The following is a 22185-nucleotide window of genomic DNA, read 5'->3' as shown; positions in this document are numbered from 1 at the left end:
TTACATTGACAACTGCCGTTTGCGGTTACCGCACAATTTTTTTTTTCTAAAGTGTTATCATTGGCCGTAAGTGGACGTACTTACAGACAATGAAAGGAAAGACAGGGAGGTTAACGAGAAGAATGTTTTCTTTTAACATATGATTATATTTATGATCACTATTACTTCAGTCTGGCTTACCAGCAGCGCCTCGGTAATAAATAACTTAAGTACACAACTTGTAGGAAGCGTCACTCTTACAAACAAGAGATGGCGGCTACGTGTTTCTGTGATACATTATTTTCATCAGGAATGGAACGAACATGCACAAATACAGGTTTGTTTACGAGCGTTTCTAACTCGCCAGTCACCTACGTATTAGTTGAACGTAAATGCTGCTTACAAGTTCAATGCAAGCTCTGCGAACGATCGTGACTAACTTCAGCTTTATTTTTCTTCGCAGGACGAGAAGAATCAAGTCCTTACAACCATCGTTTGGCTCGACCAGGTAAGTGCGGCGACGTGTGTTCGCATGTAATTGTGCAGGTCGTTCTTTTTTTTTTTTATTTCCATCTTTCTCTCTGAAGTCGTACGTGGTACAAAGTGCACTCGCATATTTGCAGCTTAACTTAAACGACGGGGCAAATTACTTCAGGTGGACAAACGTTATTAAGTAAATATTTACAGATGAAAATCTTCTGTTTCATTTTTTATTCTTTCTTTTCCTTCTTCTTTTTGCTTTTTTTCTGTCTAGGCATCTTTTGACCCATAAATTACATCACGCTATGAAGTCGTAACTTATCTAGAGCGCAGTAAATAGGTAATTGGATCACATATTTATGTGATCAGTTCAAAGCGTCAGCTAAGTTCAGAGCGGCTTCGGACGAAAATCGAAAGGATGCGTGGATCACGAAATATGAGGGTGGTAGTCAGGTGGCGCAACATAAGCCTACTCGCGCGCGCTCTATTCAATCTAATGCAGTAGTTGAAAGCCAGCCGAGGGCCGTGGTAGCACCCCTCCGTATTTCCTCTTCTACCCGCCGTGGTTGCTCAGTGGCTATGGTGTTAGGCTGCTGAGCACGAGGTCGTGGGATCGAATACCAGCCACGGCGGCCGCATTTCTATGGGGGGCGAAATGCGAAAACACCCGTGTACTTAGATTTAGGTGTACGTTAAAGAACCCCACGTGGTCGAAATTTCCGGAGTCCTCCGCTACGGCGTGCCTCATAATCAGAAAGTGGTTTTGGCACGTAAAACCCCATAATTTATTTGCTCTTCTATCGTATTTCGCCAACGAGCCACATTTTAGCGTTGGGGTAGATGGTGCTGCACTTATAAATTTTGACGGTCCATCAGAACACGGACAACAGAATAAGACATGTCTCCGTGTCAAGTAAAGAGTACGAATTTCTTTTGCGGAATAAGTGACTGGTTCGGTGGGATACTTCTAAATGTTGCATTCACTATGTTTACATCGCTGTTTTCCGGTTATCCTGGTACAAAGTGTACTGATATCCGTTATTAATTGCCATTATAACACTTTTAAGTGATTGATGAATGTGCTTTATTGTGTATTTTAATTTGTTTGTTTTTGTTTCGCCTCTGTCACGGCGCATCTGTATATAACTATATTTATTTTGTATAGTTTCTGCCATGTCTCTCACAATGGGTTCCGCACAAGCAGCTATAGGATCAGTTTCATGTTAAGAATGCGATCATCAGGAAGAAACGAGACAAGAAAGACAATGCCTTGAATCTGTTCTGTTTTTGCAGGCCCGTTTTTTTTTCTTCTTCTTTTATGTTGCTGTTTTCGCTTTTTGTACCCACTAGCCCTAGCGAAAACTCCTCCCGTGTCGCATTGTAATACATTCCCGTGCGCTTGCATCGATCGGCGTGTCATCACGATGCCTAAATCTCGCTTTCTTCAATAGACGTGACGATTGTATGGGCGACTGATTAGACGTAGTGTAGTCCGTGAGAACGAATCTCTGGACGCAAAGACACATTAGAGGACCTTATCTGAACTGAGAATTGCGGCACTTCGTTTGCGCAGCGTAAAAGTAATACATGACACTGGAACAAGAAGAAAGGGGGTTAACCGAGGAGCTCGATTTTTATTCATCATAAGAAGCCAACAAACATTGGCACCAAGGACAACATAGGGGAAATTACTCGTACTTACTGAATGAATTAAATAAATGATAAATTAATGGAAATATAAGCGGATGAAAAACAATTTGCTGCAGGTGAGGACCAATCCCCCCTCATCGCATTAAGCGTGCGACACTCTTACCAATTGAGCTACCCCGGCGCCATTCTCGCATCCACTTTCTTGGGTATTTATGTGTTACTACTAGAACTATCCTTGGAACTGTTAGCCAGCGCCACCACTCACAAGCTTTGGCCTCATTTCTATTAACTTATCATTTTTTTTAATTCATTTAGTAAGTGCAAGTAATTTCTCCTATGCTGTCCTTGGTGTCAATGTTTGTTCGCTGTTTATGGCATGGCACTGGGTAATACGTTATACTGTGTTAGGCAGAAGTGATTGTAGTAGTAGTAACAGAAATGTATAACAATATTCCTAAACCTTCATCTTGGAATGCGTAGGACCTATTTGATTGCTCGCAGAGTCATTGTGCAGCATACTGGCCTTTCAACTGGTTTGTCTCACGGCAATACGTCTGGAGAAAGTGCATGCCTGTAACTTTTTATGGCACTGAGTTGAATTTATATATTTAGTTAATGCTGTCGAGGAGACACTCTGCAGAACAAAGCCATCCACGCTGAGAGAAACCCTGTGGCCCGATGAGACCAAAAAATAAAATAAGAAAGAAAACGAATCGTTATCTTATGCTTTTTTTTTTGTTTTGCTGCCAATCGTAGCGATCATATTTAATGATGAATGTGAGCTACACCGTGTGGGTAAGTTACAGGAGGCCTTTAAACAAAGCAGGCAGCTACACACGACAAGCTGTACTGATGGTAGGAATACCCTGCAGGCTCAGCTTTCCTTGTTTTTTTTTTCCAGTCACCCGTACGTTCTAATCTGTCTGCGTGGACTGAGCGCACACTGCAACGTTGTCGCAGGCCGCAGCAGTGAAAAAAGCCAGACTGCCGTTTAATGAAATACTGTAGGACAGCACGCAGGCGAAATAGAGATGCGAAGCAAGATGATGAAGGCAGTGTGATCACTTCTTTCTTTTTGTTTTTATTTTTCCCCTGAGCACGCAGCGTAGTTCGGCCAGAAGGAAAACCGCCTCCGCGAGGTCGCCCGAGCTCGCCCCACACATCTCGGTCCGCTCAGTGTACTGCAGTTAGGAGAGTTCGCAACTATGCGGGAAAGGGGGTTAGATCGCCTGGTACAAAAATATATTTGAACCACAGGTGAGTGACTGCTGTCATGACATCCTACCGTTTGCAGCTGCGATGCGTTGCAACATCTGCAAGGTGGTATTTTACAGCGAAGCTGTATATGGCTAAGATCCAGGGTTTCGCGGCGCCTGCGAGCAGAAATTATCACCATCAGCAATGGCTCGAGCGTCGTCGGGGCCTTCAATGGCGCCCCTCGGTGCAACCGCGCGAACGCGCTCCTGGCACTGCTCGCGCGTTCGTTTTCGTCTTCTTTCACAGCTGGCTCCGTTGAGCAAAAATACTATCATCATCACCAATGGATCTTTCGAGTACGGCTGACATCACAGCTTTAGAGGTGAACGACGTAAGTATTCTCAGTTTCGTTCCACCGGTGCAATGGCTAGGCCGCGCGTCGTCACGACTTCAGAAGAACAGCGCGCTTATGAAGAGCGACGGAGGGAGCAGCGACGCGAGTGTAATCCTTGACAGCATGCGGACGCTAATGAGGCGGCCTACGCGCGTGCCTGTGAGACGGCACGCAAGCGACAAGCGAGTGACGACGAAGCATGCCGTGAGTCAGAGAATGGCGTGAAGCGCCTTTGGCGTCAAGGGTTCAACGTGGGTGAGCTCAAGGGTGCGAACGCGAGGTTCCAAAGTGACTTGCTTGATCGTCATTTCGTCTGGCACAGTGTGGGACAGACTGTGGTTCGATAACGACCTGACTACGATAGCTGCCGTGAGAGACGACGAGAAGCGGAAGCGTGTACGTTGGAGGTGTTAACGCGGTGCTTCGCCTGCGAGTGTGTTCTCCGTTGCCGCTCCTCATTCCAGCGTAGAATTTCACTTTTCTGTCGTCGTAATGGGGAGGCCGCGTTTACGAGGGTGTGAGCCATTGGTTAAGGTGGTATGTGCCATTCATTATCTTACGTGACGGACACATTTAATAACGAAGCTTATACGCGAATGTGTGTGCGTATCTGTACGTTGACGATAACCACAGATCAGGAAAGTAAAGATGTTCGTACCTGCGTTCAAATTTCTGTGTCACCTCCGTTTCGTGCGCTAAACAGCTTCGCTGGCCATCCACATTCACAGAGTGGAATGGCTCATGATTTTTTTCTTATTCTTATGCTTGTTAACAAGACCATTTCTCGCGCTAAAGATAAGAACAAAAAGGAGAGGAGTGGAAGCTGGAAAATACTAGCACAATAGCGAAGTAGACGAATATCAAAGCTAGCAGATGACGGGTCTTTTGACCGATTGATGTAAAGGTTAGGGACGCACAACAAAATAAAAACACACCATTGTTGCGTATTCACCGCTTTCCTGTTCGGAATCCATGCGTAGGGGTTGAAGCATCGGCACGTGAATAAGACTATAAAAAACGTAATGCATACAGTGTATTTTATGATAACGAACAACAGAGGCAAATTTTTACCTTGATGTCATTGTTCGATAATGCATATTCACGTTACATGATTTTATGACGGATTAGTTGAACACCAAAGTATCATCCTTGTGGGCTTCTCCAAAGTTCTGCCAAGCGGGAAGTTCAGCGAGAGCGTCTGTCATAAAATCGTCATGGCATTTTTGGCAGCGCTCGATAACGACATTATTCAAATCAGAACTTACAATTGTGCCGTTCAATATTAAGTTGTAAAATTTTACCGACCTGAACCCCGATATGACTATGAAGCATGGCGTAGTGGGATACACAGGGTTAATTTTGACTACCTGGAGTTTCTTAAGCTTCACACAATGCACGGCAAGTGGGCGTTCTTTGCCTTTCGCCGCCATCGAAATGAGGCCGCCGCGGCAGGAATTCGGTCACGTGCCCTGGGGCTCAGCATGCAGCGCAACACGAAAGCCATGTACTACTCTACCACGGCGAATAACTGCACAGTGCATCGCTGACAATGGATGTCCGCTTCATGCAAGTGAGTTGGCTGAGTGCACGAAGTCTTTTGGATCTTCCTTACGGAATCTCCTTGATGACTAACATGCATCTCCAAAAAAAAGATAACAAGACATTTCTTTCTGCTGGTATTTATTGTTGCTTTTATAAGAGGCGTGCACGACATGATGTAATTATAAAGGCACACTGCTTTGTCGGCCCTTTCGTAGCCAATCATCCCGCCATAAGCCGGCAGGCACCGAAATTTCATGATGTGCACATATTCAACAGCGCCGAGGCAATATTATCGTGTTCGGGATATCAGCTGTTCGTGAGGACTGTGATGCAGGGCTGATTGTAGAGTGTAGAGGTACTCCTTGAACGAGCATGCTTTAGTTATTTGCTAAGCTGGCTCGAGCCAATGATGGATATTACAAAGTTTACTATCTTTGCTCGCGCTATGACGTGGGCTCTGTACCAAGGCCTGCTAAGTCTTTCTGGAGTATCGCAACAGAACTATATAAACACTAAGACAATACCCGTGTAAGTTGAGTCTATAGAGCTCAATAAGGTGCAGCTGTATATCCGGAGCTTCCAAGCGAATCCATGTTCTGTACTTGAACAAAGAGGTCGTAAGTAGCATGAAAAACAAAGACACATAAGGGGGGGGGGGGGGGGGGAGGCACAGTAGCGAATATTTCAAGTGCCCAGTCAGCACACTTTGCAGGCACATGCTCGTTCACTCAGACTGCGGTGGACCGCAATAAATCGAAGCGTGCCGTGCTTCCTTCTTTTCAATGGTCCGGGCTAATCTCACAAAGGCTGAAATACCAGCACCTAGAAGATGCTGCGTTATCATATTTTGATAAAGGTAGCAATTGAGGCGTGAGCCTATTTCGATAACAGCGGCAGTTTATTAATTAGCTGAGTCCGCATGGCAGCAAAAATTGCTGCGCATACAATGAGCGCGCGAGTACGGCCACGCACCTTTTGTTGCAACTTCACAGCTTTTATAACTTTAGTTATACGGGTGCCCTTTCTTTATTCTTTATTCGGGGGAAGGAGGAGAGGGGAAGGGGGATAACTCTTGTTAGAGAAGTAATGCTTTAGAAGGAAAAGCCGGGCGAATGGCATCACAAGATGGAGCCAATTAGTTCTTTTCACAATACAACGGTAAAAAACTTATGTGCTCTATCTGCCTTTACCAGACGTGTAAGAAGCCCTGTCGTTTTAATTAGTCAATGTTTATGTCCCTCAAGAACACTAGAAAGATAGCTTAATAGTACCTGGAGATGTTTAGCCTTGCGAGAGTTTTGGCATGCTACTCAGGAGTGAGAGAAACACACACACACACACACACACGCACGCACACACACACACGCACGCACGCACACTCACACACGCACACGCTCACACACACACGCACAATTAAGAAATGCACTAGTACGAAAGTTATTTACATTCTACGTGGGGTGTCTATTCTTCCTGAATTCTATAAGCGCCTCAATGGGGCGCACTGGCAGAACCAGCACTTGGCACTGTCCAAGGGCCTCCTGCAGCTCAAGTCGCCTGTCGCATGGCATGTTTAGAGAATTCCTCAAGATAGCCATCGAGGCTGTAAAGCGTCTGCAAGTACAAATGAAATGGTAACAACACCGCAGGTGTTGTTACCAACACCGCAGGTGGGGCACAGTGGTGTGCCGAAAAAAATATTTTTAAATGAATGGCGTTTCGTGTGAGCTACATTCAAGCGAATTTCATGAATGCACTTTCACGCCTATAGAGATCATGTGGCATATCAAAGTTACAGCTGAGACTGAAACGATTATGTGGCGCGCATGCGGGCTACCCACACCGGTCACGCTGCGAGTGCCACATAATGGCTGACACAAGCGTCATTGCGTGTTTTCTTGAAGATGATATCAGTCAGCTTGGATCAGTCAATTTCTGTAGTTTGGGTCACACATTCAGCTCTGATGGTGTTGGAAATAATATTTTCGTTAGTTAGTTAGTTAGTTAGTTAGTTAGTTAGTTAGTTAGTTAGTTAGTTAGTTAGTTAGTTAGTTAGTTAGTTAGTTAGTTAGTTAGTTAGTTAGTTCGTTAGTTAGTTCTTTAGTTAGTTAGTTAGTTAGTTAGTTAGTTAGTTAGTTAGTTAGTTAGTTAGTTAGTTAGTTAGTTAGTTAGTTAGTTAGTTAGTTAGTTAGTTAGTTAGTTAGTTACATCATAATTTAGGTCAATGACAGGCCGTGGTAAGGTAGGCTAAGTTGCGTAGCTAACCGGTGGGCCGTTAGAGTTACACAATGGGTACGAAGGAAAGGGAAGCGCAGTCGGGGATGGCAGAAAATTAGGTAGGGAGATGAAATCAAATTTGCAGGTGTAAGTTGAAATCAGCTACAGCAATACAGGGACAATGAGAGATAGCTGGGAAAGAGAGGCCTTCGTCCTGCAGTAGACAAAAATAGGATTATTATTATTATTATTATTATTATTATTATTATTATTATTATTATTATTATTATTATTATTATTATTATTATTATTAATTAGGTACTATATTGTGGCAGAACTTGCAGGAGTTGTTGGCGCCACCTCTAATCAAACTTCAGTTAGCTTAGATAAGGGGATATCATTGACTTTAGCAGATGTGATAAAACCAAATGTGCCCGTGTGGCCTTTGTCGTCCGCTCACCATACACACACGGAAACTCTACATTATCGTCAAATGAGCTGCAGGTGCTTAGTTCTTCATACCATTAAGGTAACTGGTATCGCTATACTGCTAACAGTCTACGACATGTTAGAACGAAACTGTTACATTTATATTGCCATTGCAGCATTGAATACAGGAAGAACAACCTTCCATTAGAGTATAAATAGAGCACTCGACGACCATCTATTCATTGAGCTTGTATTCCTCTGCATCGTTCGCTGCTCGTTTTTATCTCGCATTTACGTGTTTTCGTGTATGCATGATACTCCTGCATATCGCCCTGCAAATCGTTCTCTCTCTCTTTCTTTTTTTCTTCTTTTTTGGGGGGGCGGGGGGTGAGCAGGTAGTGAGAAGGCGTAGGGGTATTCGGCATATAAATAAACCGCAGCGTGACCTTTACGTTACTTGCCGCAGTAATTAATGCAGCGGCACTGTTTCACGTCCAGTCATTATTGAGCTGCTGCTATAAGCAGCTCGGACTACTCGAATGTAACGCGTTTCTCCGTGGGATGTCTTGTTTTCAGTGAGCCTTTTTAACAGAAGACCTGGCTTGCGCTACGGAGGCTGCAGCGCTGAAACAAAGAAAAGACGAATAAAAGTGGGCAGCGCAAGGGCGGACTTCCGACTAAAGGTTTATTTATGGCTCTATACAGATGCATATACGCATATTCCTTAACACATGACGGCCAATCGCAATTGTTCCTTTGTTGCCCTTGGCAACAGGCTACACGCACAATCGCTGTTTCTTTAGCTAAAGCATATTCAGCTTCACCGCTATGTATGCGCATGCTCGTGAACACGCGCCCCCCATAGCAAGTGTTCCTATACGTCGCCCACGTGTCATTCGGTTGTTTGTCACGCATTCATGTATTCATCTATACGTATCGATGAAACTGAAAATAAACACTTGGATGGAAAGAAACGCTTGCGACAGTCCTTTGTTATTCATACTTTCTCTGTTTCCGCACCGTCGTTGCTTTCAATACGAATTACCAACCAGCCTTTTTCTGATATCTTGTTGGTTGCGTACTGGTTGCGACTGCTTTCACGGCGCATCGATCTTGGAAGCTTGAAATGACGCGCTGTCTATCGGGGCCCGATGTCGTCGCTCAGTGCGCCAGCCCCTTGTGTCAGCCCCGCTGTTGACCTAGACGCAGGGGGCTGTCGATTTCACCGACGACGTTAAAACCCGCGAGCACGCGAACAGGGCCCTTAGTTCAGACGCCAGACGTTGCTTCTGGGCGCACGCGTACGCGATTATTGATTTCGTCTCTATACTGTCGCGCGCATCGAACCAGAACCAACGGAAGTATAAACGTAACAGAACGCAAAAAATAAAGACAGGAAACAATAGAATAGAGCCAGTTGTGCGAAGCAAGAGAAAATCCACACACGAGTAGCCGACCTCGAAAACACGAGAAGGCTAAGGTCAACATAGCGGAAATACGTATTTGCAGTCCTGGATCCTTGTACCGCGTAACACGTTCATTTACTATCGTCATTTATTTTTTATCAGCGTGATACCATAGAGTTCTTCATTTCCGTGGTGTATTAGGTTGGTGTATGCGCCATTAACCAGTAATGCACGCGTCAGTGATAACGGGTGTTAAGGATTATTCAGCGAAGTTACTGACTATGTAATGTATGTAACACGGCTTCATAAGACCTGCTTAGAGACGCTTAACGCTCCAAAGCCCAACTTATCATTCTTAATATGTGGAATCTGATGCCGTGAAATTTTAATATAAGCCCTGTGTACTTAACGCAATGCCCAAGTAGCGTTGTCGATACGCTTGAGAAAGTTGGGATAGTTATCAAACCAGTTGGTAACTAATAATTTGTCGTACTAATTGATTTGTACTAAAATTCCATTGTGCCTTCTTTCTTTTTTCCATTCGCTCTCCATGGCAAAGAAACCAACGGGAACAAGTTAATTTAATTTTCTCCGATGTAGACTAGTGTCAGGGTTTTGTGGAGTTAACATCTGCTTCGAGGCGTTTCGCCATTCGGCTTTTCTTTGTCGCTCTTCCATGGCGCTACGATTTCCCTACTACGTACAGAGTTCATTTTGTGACGTCATGTGTGCACCGATAAGGGCACGATGCATTCAGTATTTTCACTTCCATTACCCACTTGTTTCAAGTCCTGCAAAGCCAGCGGATGGGCTTTCCCACTTGATGTGTTTCGAATCGTCGATGAACGTCAGCTATTGCAGAATTTCCATTTGTCGCAGAGGAAAAAAGAAATCTTCTTTCCACTTAGTCATTTGTGCCTGAGAAGCCGCGTACCAAACATGAATTCAGAATTTCTCATCGGCTTACTTGTATTGTTTTCATGATATTTTTCTTTCGTGTAAATATGTCTTCTTTCTGAAGAGGCAGCAGGTGTTCTGACGTGCGGCAGTTACCAGCTAGTTCATTCCTTTAAATTAATGAGTTAATGAATGAATTTTGGGGTTTTACGTGGCAAAACCACAATTTCAATATGAGGCACGCCGTATCGGAAGACCCCGAATTAATTTTGACCACCAGTAGCTCTTTAAGGTGCCCCAATGCACGGGGCACGGGCGTTTACGCATTTCGCCCCCATTAACATGCGATTGCCGCGGCCGGGATTTGATCCCGTGACCTCGTGCCTAGCAGCGCAACACAATACTTACTATATAAGCCACCGCGGCAGGTCCTGTTCCTTCCTTTGACCTCTGTCAATTACATGTTATAAAGAAAACAATGAAATGCTACAACAACATTATTATTATTATTATTATTATTATTATTATTATTATTATTATTATTATTATTATTATTATTATTATTATTATTATTATTTATGATGATGATGATGATGGTGGTGGTGGTGGTGGTGGTGGTGGTGGTGGTGGTTACGTGTGGGGTTTGTTTCAATTAACATTTCTTGATGCGAGCAAGCATTCTCCTTTAGAGAAGTAAAAGAAATGTGAGCTCTAAAAGCTTGTGGAAGGTTGCGCCTTCCGATGGTGAAATAGGAAGACTCGGCTTTTCTTCCTCTTACCTGTCTGGGTTTAGCCACTGGTCTCTACTAAAACAAACTTTAGCTTCTTGCTGCTGGATTCACTGGGCTTTTCTTAAATGTATAATTAGGCTGCACATCAATAGAGGCCCACCGCTATTCTTGAAGAAAACACGACGTCACCGCCATCCAACAAATACGAGAAGAAACTGAGCGCTGGCAGAAAAAGGATAATGAAGGAAAGGCAGGCACGCTTAGCCATTTTCATTAAACATAGAAGCAGAAAACCTAATTTTCGGCTGCTACCGAAACTGGGAAGGCGACAAGCTAAAACACGAAGAACGCGCGGACGTCAGCTCTTTCCAGGGGAGATATAATGTAAAGCTATTCTAAGCTCTTTCTATTCCATTTCTGTAATCAGCCCTCCACGATTGGTCAAACATTATTCGGACTACCCCCACTTCGCCTGTCTGTAACGCGACATCACGAAAACCGCGAAAACTCGCCATCTCATATGACCAGTACCTACTGATTATGCGTGATTTGACGGAACAAAAGAAAAATGATTATTGCCGTTTCTTCACTTTTTTCGCCATTCGTCCACCGCTATTGGACAAAAAATTCGCCTTTGTGTCACGCGGAATTGCAAAACCACGAGAACTATCCCCGTCAAAGAGACGTGTATGCATAAACATGCATTATTGTAGCGATAAAAACTGATATTTCTTTTAATTGCCGGAGACTACACCGTTCAGAAATGAATAGGTGTCTGCCAACACATCGCTCTTCCACTGACAAAGTCGGGGCTGCTGGAGAGAACGAATTTATTTGTGTATAATAAAGAAATTTGCGCGGCAGTATAACGCTGTCGAGCCCTTTCGCCAAGTATACGACATCGCTCTGTCGACTCATCTTCGCTGAGGATCCGCTTTAGCGGCATTTTTACTCACCAGCCACCGCAAGCTAAGCAAGGGGAAGCGGACCAATCGCAGGCGCCGGCTCCGCCATCGTCACCCGGTTATCTAATTCCGCTAGCTGGGTTCCAACGAACCCTTTTCCACTTCTCTGTGCTCCTCGCTTCCTGTGAGTCAATTAGATAAGAAAAATATGTGAATGTAAGCAATCCTATTCGCTTTAAACGCAAACAAAAGTTACCGCCTATAATTAAGAATAGAGTTTGATTGGACGGTTCAAACAACGCTGCTGGACACCACCCGATATTTGTTTCGGTGGTTATAGATGTTTGACGTCAGGAGGTTGGAATAAAAACAGATTTCAACAGTTTGACGTTATAGGCCGGACCCCAGCGAACTAATGTTGAACGGGCTTTAGCCAATGATGGCAGCTTCTGGCGTGACCGCGCTCTCCAGGACCAGTATTCTCCACAGCTGCGACATCATCAGAATGGCTACAGCGGAGGAGAATAGCATCGGCAGAGTTAAGAATGTTTACTACAATAAACACCCAGAATTTAAAAAAGATCATATTAGAAAAGTAAAAGCGACTGAGCCAATAAAGAAAAAAAAAGTAAAAGTTACTGAGAGGTAGTATCCTGGACTGCCAATCTGTTGGTCAGGAGTTCAAATCCAAGGGGCCGAATGAGAATCTTTCTTTCTTTTAGTAAATTTTCTCGCAAGAAATTTTTTAAATTACAGCGACCGACCGATATAAAACGACTAGGGGAGTGAGCCTGCATAACAGCTATCGCTGTAAAGTGCCTTCCGTACGTGCGAGCTTAGCGCTAAGGCTATCGACCATTCACGGAGCTAAAGATACGCAGGGCTTGACCTCGAGCGCATAATCTACATATGTACAAAGCAACCAGAGTGCGGCTGCGGTGCGCTTCCATGAGACAACCTTCCTTTCCACAGAAAAGACAATCTTTCTCTCGTGGGCGTGCTCATTTATGGTGTGTCTTCTTTCACTGCTCTCATATGTTTGGCGGTCCTTTTGCCCTGTCCCTGTGTTTATTAGCGAACTCTGGGTTATTCTGGTTACGCGTCCATGTATTTGCTCCCTTGTCTTTCTGTCTCTCTCGGCGCTTTGGTTACACTCACGCCTTCTGTCTAATGTCGATGTGACTATCGTACCCAGGTATAAAATAAATAAAATATACGGAAGATACATGACTCAATAAACGAGATTCACGCGTAGGGCTCCTTACGCAACGTGCCGGCAGACTGCGGCCTGAGTAGTACGTATAAACTCGATTTCTTCATACTGGGTGCAACAGTTCCAACATCTATGGGCTGGCTTCAGGCGGACCTTTAGTAGCCAAATCGTAATAGTGGCTGATGCCCGTTCCAACGACCGTACACGCGAACGCGCTATGGGCTATATAAAATGCCAGCGCATCCTTATTGTGTGTACCGCCTCAGTACGAGGGTCTTTTACGTCATGTTAACACATACTGTTGCTCCTGTAAGTTACGAGCCTGAGGCTTGTTCCTCAAGAGTGAGAACAAAAAGAATAATGCCTCACCGGCTTACCCCAAATTTATGCAGAAATAATACAAGTAGTTTTCTCGAAGCAATATGCGAACAAACAGTTCTCGGTTGTCAGCACGGGTATACGCTAAACAAAGTTGTATCGGGGTACTTACCCAACGCACTAGGTTATGACACTACTGAACATCTCTAGAAGTCGTTGTCGTTGACTGGAGGAATTAGTAAGCCTGTAAGTTCATGCAATCTTAGAATAAATCATTCATGTAGTATTTTACAGAGGCTCGAGTTCAGCGTCCCGTTTTGCCTTTGCTGTTCCGTAAGTTTTCTATTTCGAATCTAGGGGTACTATAACATAAAACTATTCCAAACTTTTCCATTCCGATCCTGCAATCAGCCCTCCGCGATTGGTCAAAACTTTTTTGGACCACCCCCACTTGTCTGTCAGGCGACATCACGAAAACCGCGATAGCTCCCCGTCTGATATGTCGTGTACACACTGATTATGCATGATTTGACCGGACAAAAGAAAAACAGTTATTTCTCATTCGTCGCCTTTTCACCATTATACCTCGGTTATTGGTCAAAAATTTTTGGGCTGCACCCACTTCACTTGCCTGTCACTTGAAGTCACAAAACCGCGAGAACTCAGCGCGTCAAAGTGACGTGTGCGCGTTAAAGGTACATTAATATGCCGAACAAAACTGAATTTTCTTTTGAATAGCCGCAGGCTGCCCCGTTCCAAAAGGAATAAAAGATGGCTGCCGCCGATCGCTCAGGAACTGGCGACTCGCCCTGCCGGAGAGCTTGGGTATATTTGCGTATAATAAACCTTTCTGCGTGGCCGTGTAACGTTTTCGAGCACTTTCGGCACGTTTACGACCTCGTTTTGCCAACTCTTTTTTACTGATGATCCGTTTTAGCGTCATTATTAAGCTTCCGTTGCATGCCGCCGCGATTTTCGACCAGCCACCGCAAGCTAAGTAAGGGAAAGCGGACGAATCGCAGACGCCGGCAACACCCTTTTCATCAAGTTATCGATTTTCAGTGCAGTGGCTCGGCCCCATCGAATCCCTCTCCCCTCGAACATGCTCCTCGCCTCTTGTCAGCCAACTAGATAAGACAAGCCACTCAGTGTAGGCAATGTTATTCGTTTTTCAAACAAACAAAAGTGACCTCCTATGAACGAGGAGAGCGTTTGATTAGTCTGTTCAGACAACCCTGCGGCTGACCGCCCCATGCTTGCGTCGGGGGTTACGCAAATTTGACGTCAGGGGATTGGAATAAAAACATATTGGAATAGTCTTACGTTATAGGGCCCTAGTTTCTTTTTTTTTTGCTTTTTTTTTATAAGTGCGAAAGGACAGGTGGGAAATTAACCAAATAAGAGTACTCGATAGGCTACCGTGAATAGGAGGAGGGGAGGGGATAGAAAAAATATCTAGACAGATCGGAGCAAGACAAAAAAACAGAAGCGATCGACACATGATGACTGACAACGCTGCCTGTTGCCACAAGAGAGCATGAGGACGTAGTCAATCATAGTCTATAGCGGTGTTCGCAAAACTCCACTTTTCACGGCGCTCATCTGGTTGCATGACCGGCCTCTGCAGAAAAGGTATACCCGTGAGATCGACGTTATCCGCCATCGCTATACGATGCGGCGAAGGCATTTCCATAAATGTTTTATTATTATTATAATGCGAAGCAGTCTTTGCGAACTTCAGGCACTCTGAATCTATCTATCTATCTATCTATCTATCTATCTATCTATCTATCTATCTATCTATCTATCTATCTATCTATCTATCTATCTATCTATCTATCTATCTATCTATCTATCTATCTATCTATCTATCTATCTATCGATCGACTGATCTGGCTAGCTCGCTAGCTAGCCTTCTACGCAAAGATATAAACTTTCATGACATTTTGAGGGGCGCGAAAGAAACTGTTCTTTTTTTCATTTTTTTCTGAAAAATACATAAATATAAAAAAGGCGATCGCGCACAGAGCTACGAAAAACCCGCCGCATTTATTTCTCCAGCACTGAAAAGAATATAATTGTTACGTTATTGCATCAGAAAAGTCTCAGCAGTGCTTCCGCGGCCGCGAGTTCAATATCTAGGCACGATCTCGCGTCAAGGCATTGATTTCACATCAAAGCATCAAGACCAACATTTGCATCAATCTGTGTACGATTCATTTCCGCTTGACGTGTCAACGTTTCGCTGTACAGCGGGCGTAGCCTTCCACACACAAGTTTTTGCACGCGATCCCATGCGAGGCTTTTGCGTAGCTGTGTGGACGCTTTCAAATTCGGATCAGCTTCTCTCATATTGTCACGTGGCAGTGACGTTAAAGACCACAGTAGCAATACTGTGAAAGACAAAACTAGCTTTTATTGGGCGAACCTGGGCCCACAAAGACAGGCTACACTTAAAGCACAGCGACAGCGGCGAACACGGTCGGCGATCGTCGAAAATCTGGTCAGCGGGTCAAGCGCGTCGGCTTTTATACAACAGTCGTCGAATGTTCCAGACTAATCGTTGGGACCCACGTGCCTTGCAAAAGTTATACATCATTCGCGTCAGGCGATGAAATCAGATAACACAAGGTTCGGCGACAACAGACAGCGTATAGAAGCATCGATAACTTTCCAGAAACTTCCGATATATGCCGGCGCGTCCTGCGCTGTGCGATAACATTTGTTAGGCGGTGAAACGTGTCACCCGATAACGACAAACAAGTACGCGTGTCAATATGCAGCAATAGAAGAAGGAATCTGCAGTACGCAAGAGGAGAACGGCTCAAGGGTTGGTTCAAGCAAAGTCCTCGCCGCCACGTAGATGGATCCAGGTGCTTCGCAGACTCCCAAACTCCTTCATTTGACCATACATTTAGATACGTCGAAAGGAGTCGCATCGGAACAGAAGAATTCTGCGGAAAAGCTTTGTTTTCCTTTTCTTTTCATTGTTATCCTGGTTGACAAAAACAAAAAAATCTTTTTTCTTTTTTCAAAATTCTCATTTTTTTTTTCAACCGCTTACATCTCTACTCCTACGTCTGTGGGGCTGGCGTGGCCGTGCCTACCAACTTGAGCTGCTGGGTATATCCTCAAGTTCGCCTTGTCAGCGTAGCGCGCCTCATCGTTGTCATTCGAGCTCCGTCAACTGACTGCCGCCTCCGATTCTCGTGTACTACCTGCGCCCAGCCAGATGGCGCACGTAAGAAGATCCGGTTATGTCGTCTGCTCAACACGAACAGCGGTTCAAAAGCAAGTTTCCCATCTTGTGCACGCCAACCGACTCCTGACGCTCACAAAGAAGCTCATGGAAGACCAAATCTTCGTCAAGAAATGCGTCAAATTGGACAATGCGTTCCTCGGAGGTTTACTTGAGCACCTCGAGAATGGCGTACTGCTGGGGTACTACTTGGCCCAGAGGAAGGAGAACGGCTCGCTATGATGGAGCAGCAGGGCAAGCCTACGTTCTTTTGACCCTCAGCATGTCCGAACTACGGTGGCTATCCGAGCTCCACAATAAGCGCCTGCTCGAAGTCATCGAGAGGGTCAAAAGGGCCGATCGAGATGCACCGCCGCAAGGTCGATGCCGTAGCCAGCTACTTGCAACATGCCTCGTATAACTTCGATTTCCCCAGTACGTGGGGTCTGCATAACACTTATTGTTTATTGCGACGACCTTTCTGTATGACCGCCTATAACACTTTCTAACGAAAAAATCAGTTCACAGTAAGAAGGAAACTTGAAGAGAAAAAAAATGCTGGTAGAAGAAAAAAAAATGTTTCAACCCTTGTGCGAGCAATAGTTGTCGAATATCCTTTATTCTGCCACTGTTGGTCAGTCTAACGCTTCCTGTCTTTTAAGCTTTTCAGAATAGATTTGTGGCCCGAATTCAGTGCAGCTTAGCTCGCAGTGAACGTGACTTACACACAGACTTTTTTATTTCGATGCTCACGAAATCACTTCGACTTCAGCTTAGCCGAATAACTGTTTGTTTCGCTGTTCCTTTCTAAAGTAACGATGTAGAAGTGCACTCGGTATTCATGGAAACAACGCAGAAGCCTATCAGGTATTTCTCGCTTCGTAAGGAAGAAAAAGAAAGTAAAATAAAGTAAACAAAAAGATTGAAGAGCGGAATCGTTTTGCTATCACCATACTAATATTTTCTTCCGAATCATTAAACGAAACGCATCCAAGCAGTTCTTCAATGATTACTGAAAGATTTCAAAAGAAATCAATGCTATATTGGAATTTCATTTAATTAAAGGGTTAATGCATGAGTGCACTACCCCTTTGAAGCACAATATTTCTGCAATGTTCTCGCTTTATGTTGCCCCAAATGTCTGTTTCTAGGCAAGTTCTCCTTCGGCAAACGGACGTTAATTAAAGGATCATTCTTAAAGCACACCGTGTATCAACAGCAAGTGAAGCCAAGTAGACGTCTCGTATTCCAGAGCACTCTACCGTTTCTAGATAATGGATCGGTTGTATATGCATGGCGCGTAATCATTCACCAGAGGGCGGGACAGAGCACTTCCGGCTCAATCGCTGCGTGAATATTAATGGGTCTAGCCTTTCGATCCGAGCGACATGAGTCCTTTTATACTTTTGATATCTCTACAAATGAGGAAACGCGTTCAACAAGGACATAATTTCCCGCACCTTTCCTTTATACAACAAAGGCTCTGGGAAAATTCCCGAACCATCTATATATATGTATACAGCTATTTCAAGCGGTGTACTACGTGACGTGCATTGTGTTCCCTGAGTGGCATCGCTTGTACGCCTCTTCTTTTTGTTTTTCAAATATTCCGCGTTCTATCAGCGAAATTTTCGACATTATAAGGTACAACGTTGCGAGAACTTTGCGATATATATATACATATATATATATATATATATATATATATATATATATATATATATATATATATATATATATATATATATATATATATATATATATATATATATATATATATATATATATATATTCTCAGCTGCATTACGGTAGCTCTGCTTGTGCCGTTAATAAATGTTCGCATCTCTTCGCTTCTTTTCGCTTCTTCTTTTTTTCGTCAGAGCATTCAAGGAATAAAAGATGAGCGATAGTAGGGGGCAATCTTGGGCTCCCCATTGTAAGGACGGCCGCAAATCAGGCATACGGGATGTCGCCGCCTCGTTCTCAGCCTCTCAAAAGAACGCTTCAGAAGATCGCCTTCGCCTCCTTACTTGTGGCGCTAATGGTTTGAAAGCCCGTGGAAGCGCGACTCTGCGGACCGCCTGGCTGGGCCTCACTCAGGCGTGCGGCTAATAACCCGCTGTTTCGGGGGTTTGCAAACGGTGTCAGAAGCCTGGGAAGGCCAGACGAGGCAAGCATGACCCTGAACGTAACCGTCTGCTAGCGCAGCGTCGCGAACCTGAGCTCTTGGTTCGCGGGAATCTTCGTCCCTCTAATTAACGCTAACGCAGAAAGTTTCGTTCGCAGGATGCTGGGCAAGCGTGCTTCCTTCGGAGCTTGTTTTTTCTTTCTTTCAATCCTTGGCCCGACGACGCTAATTGAATTCCGTGTCCGAATGTTCCGATTTCTATCCTTCCGCGGAGCATTGCGCCGTTTGTCTCCGAATCCGCGGTCCAGCTGTCCGCATCTTCATCTGTCTTTCGCCCGCATACTCGGAGCAAAGCCAGTTTAGCGCTTACGAGCTTATTGCAGGCATTATTGCTACATGTTGCTGTTCTCTCTGGTCATACCTTTAGAGTGTGAACTACGGACCAAATTCTTCTCATTGTACTCCTCAAATCAAGCTGTGGACAGCGAAGCAAGACTACCGTCAATGTGCAATCACAAGGCAACCTTCTTCATTTTCTTTTTCTTGTGAGACCGGCGAGAAAGCTCCAGGAAACTCATTTTTCGTATTCAACGGCCACGCTCGCAGAAACCGATAAACAACAAGATTCGTATCCAGAGTGAGAGGCGATAACAAATCTAAATTAGATTATTTTTACCGCTGGTAGGACTGCCATTGCACTTACAGTTGCCGTTCATCGTATGTGCGACGAGACAACCACGACAGAAATTTTGTTTCGCCGTAACGTAGCCACTTCAAACGAAAGATCGGCTAGGAGAATAATAATGAGAAATTTGCGAAAGGTAAGCTACAGAAAAAGAACTTATCGCTCAAAGCATTCAGATGAACACCGCGTATTCATGGGTTATGACATCATGATGACAATGACGGCAAAAAGGGCTGCTTTCAAACGTTAAATTCGAAGTAAAAGCACTAGGTTTAGACGTCGTCACATGATCCGTAAGCCAGAACAGTCAGTAACATTTCATCGAACAATACAGGGGCCTCTTTCAATGAGCGGAAGGCTGTGGGTTCAATTCCATGGCCGCGGCTGCTGCATTGCGACGTTCTCGAAGCACAAGACCCTCGTGTAGAGTAATAGACGTGCATTAAAGAACCTCAGGCGGTCAAATTATTCTGGAGCTCTACGCTACGGCGCGTGTCATATCTCACCATGCATATTTAAATTTAAATGTTAAAATAATCCGAGGAAAGAAGAGCGAAGACAACAAAAAGTCTCAGCAACCTTTAAGAGAATAGGCCATATCATCGATATTTTAATTTAAGGCTCACGTACACAACAACATCCGGGTGAGCTCGGCTGACTTTTGTAAATAGTTGTACCTTACTGCTGCTAGAAATGATTGAAATCAAGAGCAAAACTCCTCAAGTGCAATTGTGCCTGCGGCTTCACTGACCAAAAGCTATAATCGCTTGATATCTATGCGCGGACGGCGGTGACAAGCAAGTACCCCACTTGAGTGAAACTATAATGTAGTACAATTTGTAGCAGTCCCCTGTTCTTTCACGCACCTTCTAATGACCCAGTCGGCTGCAGTACCCAGTTCACAATTTCCACCTGCGAGTACTTTAGGACCGTTTTAGTCCGAAAGGTCTTAACGAGCCTGAGTAAGGATGAAACCACCGGTCGATTTGAGGGCGACTTCAAATGGTTTTCGGTTCAGGAGGCTTGGTGTCGATTACACGCCTCGATTACGCGCTTGGGCGGCTAAAGGGAACCGCCCCGTTTAGGAAGCCAAGTGAACCTCTCACGGTTACGCGAGGTTGTTGAGAAGCCCTTAAATACTCGGAAACCACCGGAAGCTATACTTAGCCAGTGTTCGTCTACTTGTTTGGTTGTTCCAAGGGGGACAAGTGAGGTCAGGCAGGCAAGATGGTGAGCTAACCAGTGTGTGTGTGTGTGTGTGTGTGTGTGCGTGTGCGTGTGTGCGTGTGCGTGTGTGCGTGTGTGTGTGTGCGTGTGCGTGTGCGTGTGCGTGCGTGCGTGTGCGTGTGTGTGTGTGTGTGTGTGTGTGTGTGTGTGTGTGTGTGTGTGTGTGTGTGTGTGTGTGTGTGTGTGTGTGTGTGTGTGTGTGTGTGTGTGTGTGTGTGTGTGTGTGTGTGTGTGCGCGCGTGCGTGTGTGTGTGGGGGGGGGGGGGGCAGGGGGTGTATGTGTAGCGTCACCATGCTTGATATTTTTCGGGAACGTGAGACCCGTAACGGTATACTCTCTCTTCGTCTGACAATATCTTCTAGTAATCCTGCCATGCTTCACTACGGCATCCCACATGATTCACTTTCCAGTTTTAGGAAGTTGAAGTCCAATTAAACGAGTTTATTATTCAGGTTTGCGATAGTCAGCTACCTTCTGCCAGGCTATTTTTTTTACAGAACTCCATAAGATCCAGTAGAGTGGCAATGGTAGAATATCGAGCAGAAAGATAAAAATATAATTTAATGACCGAAATGCTTTCTTGTCACGTCGGGTTGGCGTTTGTGGAATCTGATCATGAGAGCAAGTATCGATAGTCAGCAACAAAGGATATAATCAAAAATCAACTAAAGAGAATAATTAGCGGCAAGAAAGGTGGGATACCAGTGCCCGTGTCGCTGTCGCCTTCTGCCGTGCTCCCGCCAAGTTCCGTCTAACGAAACAGCGGGGAGCGACCGGTCGTGTGAGTCTCGTAATGTGCGATGGGGCCAGTGAGAGCATCGACGCACGTGAAGCTCGCCTCGCCAAGGCACCCGCCGGCCACGCCAAGAAGACGGCAAAGCTCGCGAGGCCCGTCTCGCCCAAAGTGCGATTTGTATTGGGGCCCGCCAGGCGACGAAGTTGTGCAGCAGCGTTTGGAGGCCCCGAAGCGGAGCCGAGTCGCCCAACACAGATGCGTGGGGGCCGTGACTTCTCAAGAATACCATGGCGGTGTGCTATGTGCATTGGAAGGCGGATAAGGGTCGGCGTAATTTCAATGAAATATGGCGCGAATAATGTTCGAAATAAGTGAATAATGAAAATAAAGAAGAGACAAAGAAAAAGGCAGACTATACAAAGACATATTCAACATTTAATTATCGGATCACTTAAAAAACCATCATTTCGATCTTGTCGTCTTTAACGTCGACACTTGGTTTATCCTATGTTTAATATTATTATTTTTTATTTTTTATTTATTGCTTTATGCTTTTTTTGCACTGATCAATTGCCAAATAGCCATCTGGTAATGATAAATATTAAGATCAGTCATAGCTCCTGCACACGATAAATATAGCAACTCCAACTCCTACATTTCTTTTATTTTTTGATCAAGCTTTTACTTTGCGACCACATGGCAGCGCTTCGCGGCTTCACTCGGCTCCTACGACACAGCAATTAGCACAAACGAGGCCCTGACATTTGGGACATTCGGCATCGCACCGTCGCTAAAGACCAGGACATCATTTTTCA

General features: G+C 44.7%; 1 protein-coding gene across 1 annotated transcript in view; it reads left to right on the top strand.

Annotated features, from left to right (window-relative positions):
* The window catches only part of LOC142572156 (neuronal acetylcholine receptor subunit alpha-10-like), a 185071-nt gene that overhangs the window by 144081 nt on the left and 18805 nt on the right, over positions 1-22185 (top strand). Inside the window, exon 3 of the mRNA XM_075681067.1 lies at positions 443-487. Within this exon, the coding sequence (XP_075537182.1) occupies positions 443-487 (45 nt within the window). The remainder of the gene's footprint in view (positions 1-442; positions 488-22185) is intronic.

The sequence above is a fragment of the Dermacentor variabilis genome, chromosome 2 (genome assembly GCF_050947875.1).
Source record: "Dermacentor variabilis isolate Ectoservices chromosome 2, ASM5094787v1, whole genome shotgun sequence".
Taxonomy (NCBI): Eukaryota; Metazoa; Arthropoda; class Arachnida; order Ixodida; family Ixodidae; genus Dermacentor; species Dermacentor variabilis.
The sequence above is the reverse complement of the archived record's forward strand: the minus strand, read 5'-3'. Positions and strand labels throughout refer to the sequence as shown.